Here is an 8,899-nt window from a genome sequence, read left to right on the forward strand (position 1 = left end):
GATTTTGCTTTTGCCAAAACACTAAGGCCCAAATACTGACCAAACCCATAAGTGTCTCTAAGCAGATTGGCCTGCTGACTCACAGCTCTGCTGGAGTATGCAGGGGGCACTGGAGCAAGGCCATGACGAGAGACTGCTGCCTTTAGGAAGGACTGTTAATGTTCTGATGAGGCACAATCAGGAACGAATTGTTCCAGGAACATTACAACTTATTCAAGGGCTTGAAACCAGTGACTACAATTACCATTTACCTAAAAACCCCTGCCTTTACTTACTGACATTAAAGCAAAAAGATAGTAAGGTAATACGCAACTGACTCCAAGCTATTTGGGCTATGCTACACAAACATGCCAGAAGTCATGAGATAGCAGTATGTAAAGTCACCATGAAGTACTACCTCAGGGGATTGCTTGAGAACAACCACATCTGTTTAAGATGTGAAGTGTTTTTTGAGCAAAGTCAAACACTTAAGGTTTACACACTAAAGCAAATGGGAATACAAGCCACTGAAAATAGGCATTCTTTAAAACGTGAATGGGAAGGTAAATACGTTTTCACTGGCATAAAATAAAACCAACAGGCAACAAACATGGGGTTCAATACTTTATTTCTTTCCCCTCTTCATATAACACATTTTCCCGATGTTCAGTTCCATCCAAAGGAAAATTAAAGTGAGGTAAAAGTGCTGAGGAAACAAAAAAAAAAAGGAAAGAAAAGAAAAGAAATAAAAAAAAAAATAAAAAAAAAATCAAAGAAACATCTTCATAGTCCTCAAAAATCACCAAGCTGACAAGTAAGCTCTTTCCAATGAAATTCAAAAGAATATATAGTGCAACACTTCCATATTTTAACCTTTTCAACTCACAATCAATGGCATCGTCAGACAAACAGCAGATAAGAAACAAAATAAAATGTAAACAGCATCTACTGCAAATCTCACCAATTCTCCCGCACCGTAGAATTTGAGCTCCTAAAAAGAAAAATAAAGGCCTTTGCACTTTAGACCCTTGTCCAAACCCAGAAAAACATGAAACAAATACATTTATGCATTCATAGCTCTAGTAGTGCAACATATAAGCAAAGCTCAAAAACATCTTCATCCAGAGACAGGAAAAATAAGGGAAATGTCAGAATTGGGATTTTTCTGGAATTATAGCTGGGGAGAACAAAAAAAAAAAAAGGGAGAAAAAAAAAAAACACACAACTATGAACACAACTCTGAATGCATCGGTTTCAAACGTCCCCCTATTTACAAGAAACCTATTGCTTGCTCTGTGTCAGATCAAACCATTCATGTTCGGCACGGTCACGGTCTTAACTGTGGTCCTGTAGCACCCTTTGTCCTCACCAATTTAGGGCTTTTTAATTACTGATTGATTATTAGTTGGACAACATTTGTAGGACCTGTGTAGAGGCAACCCATGACCAGAGTTGAGAATGACGGGTTTAGGAGCCAATCACGAGCAGATCAATAGGAGCTACAGCAGGACTGATCTACAGATCACATTTGTTCACATCAGTGGTCTTAATCCTCACATCCTACATATTTTTTAAGTGGTGGTGGTTTAAAATATTGACACAGAACCAAGACCACTAATGGGGAACTGACAGCCAAAGAAACTCAGACACATAGAAAGAAGCAAAGCAGACAACAATGCAGCACAGGCAGGAGATGACATTTACATAATACATACTCTCCTCTGAAAACACATCCTGGGACACACACACACACACGCGCGCACACACACGGACACACACGGACACACACACACGGACACGGACACACACACACACACAAACGGGGCAGGACCAATTAGGGTATAAGCCACAGTTTAAAGATACATGAATCCCACAAACATGTCCCATCTCCCTGAGATCCCTCCTCTGCCTCGTCCCGGCCTCATTTAGAGCTTATATTTATGCTTCCACAGCTACCTGGGTTAGTAAGATTTAAAGTGCATCTGTTTACTGGGGGTGTTTGAGTCAGTCATTCATCCTCATATGGCAAAAACTGCTCAGTGCTCTATGCTCTGCTTTGGTGGTGTGGTGGAGTGGGAGGTAACGAGGGTGTTAAACACACACAGCCTCAAACAAGCAACAATTACTGGAATGACTAGACAACTAGGTTTGAGAAAAGTTGGGTAGCAGTATTGCAGCGTTTAGGCTGTTCACAGACAACAAGAAAAACTAAGGTGGCACTTTTCACATTACACCAAAAAGAACTAGATCCATAAGGTCACTTGTTCTAATCCCATTCAAATTCCATTTGCACGTTTTTGGGAAATGTAACAAATTTAAGAAACAAAAAAAAAGAAAAAAATACAAAATGTGGTAATTCAGTCAATGCTCATATTCCATAGACTCAAAACAGACTGCCACAAACTCAGTAAGGCACTTGTGTTTTGTTGCTGGTTCAAACACTGGTCCACAGTCTAAATTTCTACACACAAAACAATAACTGATAGCCAGACAAGAAGGGGGAAAAAAAGAAGCAAAAAGCAGGACAAACTCTGGTTCAAACTGCTCTGACCTAGGGGTGTGACCGGGGCCTGCAGCAGAGGCTACTGTGACCCACCCCCTCCTCCCTCCCAAAGTCTGTGTGTGAAGCAGATAAGAGGCCAAGTCCAGCTCTTCAGGTTATCAGAGCGTGTGCTAGTGTGCCTGTGCATGCTGAACCGGCAGCAGCTGTGTGTGCACGCTCTTGCAGAGAGAAGAGAAAGAGGGGGGGGGGGGGGGGGAAGCCAGAGCCTTGGTATGGGCTATCGGGGCAGCTGTTAGCTGTAGCCATTACGTAAGGGCAGCCAGAGGGATCTCCAGCATTTCTCTCACCTTTATGTGCCGAGTAAGCTAATGAGGGCAGAAGAAGGCCTTTCAGGCAGGCAGTGGAATCCTGGGACAATACCTGGGTCTACCCACATTGTACAGATTAACAATTTAGGCCATTTAATATGATCTGGCATGATTATCGATCTAAGATGTGACAGGAGTAGCTCTAAATCATAATGCAAGTGTGATAAAGACATGCTGACGCTGTGTGTGAAACATAAACCACAGCATTAACAGTGGTCAGTAAAAAGCAGTCCAGAATTGGAACGAAGTAGTGTTTCCATGAACATGACCATGCTCAGCTCTTCTTTTACTTTTGACCAGACAAGGGTGCCCCACTGCTGAGCATACTAACCCCTCACACGAGGTGGAACACCACATACGCATATTCCCACCCTCATTCCCCCAACCCGTGCTCCTCACTGGATAAATATAGAGCAGTGTGACACCAGCGTGGAGTCTCGTTACACAGCGAGCGATGCAAAGCCTGCTAAGGATCGTGATAGACTCAAGAGGACTGGACACCCACAGCCTTACCCTTTTAAGGAAAGGGACAACCTTGCTCACTCTTTCTGTCTCCCTCACTAACTCACTCACACCCTCTCTCTCTCATGCTTTCATTTAGAACCGACTTCCTGCATAGGGCAGTCATTCAAAAAGGTAGCAGACCTACCCCTTGCTGCAGCTGACATAGCCAAAACCCTCCCTCATGTTACACTATTCATTTCAAACTTGTCTGAAACCATGCTCTTGCCATGTTCAGTGACTACACTGTGACCCGGGCTATACAGCAACTACACAAACTACGCATGATTGAATAAGCTTACAGATAGCAGCTGTACAGCGCCGAAAGCATGTAATACCCAGAACACTAAAAATACCCAGTAAAGGAGGAGTTAGACTGAAGCACACTGCAAATGCCATACTCACAACGCTTTCACACCTGTAACCATCAGAACAGAAGCATGAAGATCCCTTCACCCCACTAGAACTAATGATTAGCTGAGAGCAACAGGAAAAGATAAAAATGCACATAAAGGCAAAGGCTTTTAAACATATCAGCAGCTCACCAGTAGTGGTTAAAAAAAGGGGGGAGGGAATGAAAGAGGGGAGACATCACATACTAAACACAACACACCCAAAAAAAAACCCTCCTCATAGCATATTGGAATTTGCTGTTTAGGCCTGTGCTCGTTTTTTTTTTCTCCCCAAAAGCCTTTTGTATTTTTTTTTCCAATTTACATTTAATAGTTTTTAAACTTTTTTCATAGATTTTTTTTTCCATTTTCATTTTATCGCAAGAAATATATCAAACACTGTTCCTCAAACTTTTTTTTTCCCCTGAAGATTTTATATTTTGTATATTTTCTTTTTCCATCTGTGTTAGGGAAGCATTAAGGCACATAAGATTTTAGGCCTGAACTACTCCATTTAGAGACACAAATATAAGCTACAAACCAAATTTAAAGGATACCCATCAGTATATATAAATGTAATCTAAGCACTAAAAATATAATCACTTTGGATCCAAAGGTCTCAACCCTTCTGCAGATAAGAAATAAGCTCCCCCCAAAAAAAAAGAAAAAAAAAAAAAGGAACAGGAAAAACACAAAAAGCAAATAGTCCTTTTAAATATGTATATTATGCTTGCAGGGGAAAATGGCACATATGGCCTAATGGCCACTCTTTATATTTAATTTTCTTCCCCCTGACAACGAAACATCTACTTTTGAATGTCTTAGTTGCACGGCAGCCATGTTGGAATGGACTGGTTACATGAGGCCACATAATAGTTACTGAAGTTCAAGTCTCTGACATAAGGCGCAGGCTGGTAGTAGCAGGTGACACTGGATGCATCTGGTATGGCATTCTGTTCTGCCAGCACCCGGAACGCTGTGAGTGAGATGAGGTTGAGAGTCTGCCTCCTTTCGTGTCCCATGAGGCACACTGTGCTCTCGTTCACGACTCGCCGCAGGATCATGAGGTAGTCATACTTGCTCTTCTCTTCGCCCACAAAATGACTCTGCAGGTAGGCCTCAAGTTTCCTCTGCTGCTCACCGATGTCGGGGAAGTCAATGAAAAACCGAGAGCACATGTAACGCTCCAGAGCTTTAAACTCCTCCTCATCCGTGGGCCTGAAGTCCCTTACCAGGAGGTTACAATATTTCAGCAACCCACCCCCACGGATCTCCTCTGGCCTTTTGGTGGCGATCATCTTGTTCTTGAGGTGGTCAAGAGCAACAGCGAAGTCACCATACACACTTTCCCCAAGCACAGTGGGATGGAAATGCTGAGACATGGGGGTTTCTGAGAAGTCATAATATGAGAGCAGTGAGTCCAGAATAATCTGGAAGGAGTCCACGCTGAACTCGAACTGCCTGCGGATCGAGTCCACGAACTTGAGCTCCACATTACGGCCGTTGTTGTTGGAAAGGGAGATGAGGGACCAGCGGTCCTGCTCGGTGTAAACTTTCACAAGTTTCTGCACATAAGCCTCCTTTAGGGTCATGGGTGTGATTTTCTCCTTGTTCACCCCCTCTGGCAGGAAGTCCAACAAAGTGCCCAGCACCACATCTTTGATGAGCTGGAACTGTGCTTCCTGGGGGAGGTCCACTCGGAAAATGATGTCTAGATCTTTGTAGCACCAACCGATGTCTTTCACCAGGACGTGGCTGGCTGTAGAGCCATTCAAGCGGATGTCTTTGACCTGAATGCCCCTCTGCTCCAGGCGGTTACGCACCATCTGCACAATGTCCTTCAGCCGGACCTCCAGTGTGGGAAAGTTGCCTCGGCCATGGACCGGCACCGCCTCGGTCAGCACCTCGTTCAGGCGGCTCACCTGGTCCCAGGTGAGTACGCTGTAAGACTCGCTCTCGCTGCTGGATGAAGCTTCAGCCATGTTTGCCTTCCTTGAGGTTCCTTCAGACAAACTGCAACAAATAAATAAAAATCAATAAAATACTTTTAATAAATTATAAATTAAAAAAAATCATGCTAAACAACTTGCACTACATTTTAACATTTAAATTTGAAGCACCACAGCATTTCAAAATAAGAGTGTTTAAAAAAGGCAAGAGGGAAAAAAAAAAAAAAAAAAAAAAAAGAAATTTAAACCATTTAAAATTAAATATTCAAATGTATAAACCTAAAACAACGAAAAAAAATAATTAACTGCCTGGAAGGAAATCAACCAAACCAGTGAGCCCTAAACTACATACTTATCATTTATATTCATTTAAAAAAAAATTACATTTAAAAGCACCAAGGCACTTCAAAATAAAAGTACATTCTATAAAAGGCACAATAAAATAACTAATAATATCATCAATATTAAACTAATTATTAAATACACAAAACTGTAGGGTAAACCTAAAGCACAAAAAATTAAAAAGAAAGAGCTGGAAGGAAAATGAACGGGTTTCTACCAAACGCCTCCACAACACACCAATGAGCTCTGACGTTTATCAGGACTGCATACTTTTAGATACACCATATCTAGACGGATTACAAGCAAAAAGCAGGTTGGACAACACTCTCAGTCACGGTGATAAAAGTGTTGCCTTTGGACCACAGCACCAGAAAATCAGTGAAAAGAAAAGCCCACAGTAACTCCCCCACTTTCCAGAAAGACACAGCAGCTTTCAGCAACAATCGAGAAGACTCAGCAGCGCCGCGAACGCGAACACACACGCAGGAGAGCACTGCTGTTTACAGCCCATCCAAACCAGGACGGAAAAAACACGAATAAACGAAAAACGAAATCTATATCAATCATAAATTACATGGCACATCTACTTTCAATACAATAAGGCATACTAGTGTGTCATAAATAAGTGTCCATGTGCAGAAAATACACTTCTTTAAATATGTGTCCGTTTATATTCTTACAGTCTTCTAACTTTTAGGTTAAAATAATCATGATAAAAGCAGTGGTTCTCATCTCTTTTGGTTTTGCGTGCTTCCTTGCTATAAAATACCTAATGAAATGTCCTCCCAAAAAGTATATCAATTAAAATGCCATAGAACAGTGGTTCTCAAACTGTGGTAGGTGTACCACTGGTGGTACACATAATTTAAGGGTGGTAACTTTACACCAGATGAAAAAAATTGAAACGTAACGAGTTTTGACCTCTAATTTACAGAATATCAGGTGTTTTGGTGTTTACTGTTTAACCTGGTAGCTTACACTTTAGTTCTTTATTGTTTCAAAGCCCTACATATGAACACCATTCATAATAGTTTCTGTTTTAATAATAATTGTAAAATAATTAACTTAGGATTCAAAGGGGTGCCATGTAGAATGTGTAGTCCACTTTTCTGCCTCACACTCCTGTTATTTCCCTCGGTCTTAAGCTTTCCGACATGTTTCAGTAGGTATATTGAATTTACGTGAAATAATTAAGAATTTGTGGAACACTGCCTAAAAAGTTTGAGAACCACTGCCATAGAAGGTTAACTAACCTTCCAAAGAACTCACTAGCATTTGCGAGCAAAACAACTCCATACAATGAGTTAAATGCCCTGTGAGAACAGCGAGCAGCACATGCACTCTGGCTCTACAGAGACAACACCAAACCACTTTACAGGCTGGCTTCATGTCCAAACCTGACAGGAATAGTTCTAATTCAGCAGCGGCCATCACTAACTTAACCCATCTACCTACCCTGATTCAGCACGACTGAAACAGGCAGCAGCTCAGTGAACTAACTTTAACTAAAACCAGGCCAACTTTAACCAAAGTTTACCCCAAAAACCTTAGCTAAAACTTTCAATCAGCCTGACACAAACACCCTACACTTAAAACCACTCTGCTAAAAATCCAGCGGATCATTCAGAGAAAACCTATTCATAAACAAATAACTAGTTAACGAGCTAGCCTCCCAGCAAAGCCTAAGCTTTTTTTTTTTTCTCTGGATGGCCAGCCGGTCTTGCCCTGGCTCTTTCAGCAGGGCAACACCACGCCACGAGCTTTAGACAAGGTTTAGTGACCTAGGTTAACGAAGTTATATTAAATGTATCAGTATAAAAATATACAGATGTAGTTCTCAAACCTGCTGTAAACACGTGAATCCTCGCAAAGTCCTCAACCCAGTAAGTTAAGTACACAGCACCACACGGTCGTCAGCTAGCTAAGGTTCAGTATCCAGCCCTCCATCCGTTCATCCATCCACTCGCGTGCTCGCTGCTCTACAGAGAGACTCCTGCGCTTCTGGCCTGAAGAGCTGCACCGCCTTCTTTTAAGCCGAAGAGTTCACTGGGTAAAAATATAACCACACACCCACCGCCCTCCACCGCGCCGCCGCACTACATTTCTCTATACACGTGCTGCTGCTGCTGCAGTAGTAGTGCGTGCTGCACTCCAGCCGTATTCGCTGATTAAACCAGGATTAAGGTTAGATCGTGTGTATGTGTAAATCAGTGATATTTGCTACGCACTGCTCGCACTAACTACAGCGCTTTCTCCGCGCACTTTAAAAAACTAACAAGACTTCATATCAATGCGCGCAGCGGCCTCCTGATTGGCCGGGCAGGTTTTTGGCGTTGCCCGGTAACCATGCGCGCAGGTCGTGCTTCACAGTTTTTTAACCTGGTAGTTTCGTGATTTCAGTGGATTTTCATGATTAATTATTAGAGTTAATACGGATATTTTATTCCCAGCGGTACTCTTAATAGATAATATATAATATATGCTATTTACATTCACTTACTAACTAATCTTTTTATGGCGTTTAATTAGCAAACTTTCCACATTTCCCATCTCAGATCTGCCCTCAGTCCGTCACTGTGGTAAATATAGCTGCTGTGAGTGAGTCACTCTACTACACCCGAGCTGTTTAAACACGCAGCGACTGGTGAGATACATTACGCGCTAAAATGTGCCAAACTGTATTTCCAGTTTACTTTTTTAAATTAAAATTTCCTTGAGAACACTATATAAGATAAAACACCATTTTCTAAAGAGTAAATTAAAGTATGTAATTTTACAATATTTGTATTGTAATATCATTTTCCAAAATATATTGTCCAGCATGACATGTGCTTTAAATTATTGTAAAAAAAAAACAACAACACA

The 8,899-nt window shown here is 41.7% G+C and overlaps 1 protein-coding gene across 1 annotated transcript; it reads right to left on the bottom strand.

The window, feature by feature from the left end:
• Nucleotides 1-590: 590 nt before the first annotated feature.
• Nucleotides 591-8,319, bottom strand: tent5c (terminal nucleotidyltransferase 5C). Its single transcript, XM_007255609.3, has 2 exons — nucleotides 7,878-8,319; nucleotides 591-5,756 (listed from the first exon to the last, which is right to left on the bottom strand). Exon 2 carries the CDS (start codon nucleotides 5,723-5,725, stop codon nucleotides 4,565-4,567), a length of 1,161 nt encoding a protein of 386 aa, XP_007255671.3. The 5' UTR covers nucleotides 5,726-5,756; nucleotides 7,878-8,319; the 3' UTR covers nucleotides 591-4,564.
• Between the last annotated feature and the right edge of the window lie 580 nt (nucleotides 8,320-8,899).

The sequence above is a fragment of the Astyanax mexicanus genome, chromosome 11 (assembly GCF_023375975.1).
Source record: "Astyanax mexicanus isolate ESR-SI-001 chromosome 11, AstMex3_surface, whole genome shotgun sequence".
In the NCBI taxonomy this organism is placed as follows: domain Eukaryota; kingdom Metazoa; phylum Chordata; class Actinopteri; order Characiformes; family Acestrorhamphidae; genus Astyanax; species Astyanax mexicanus.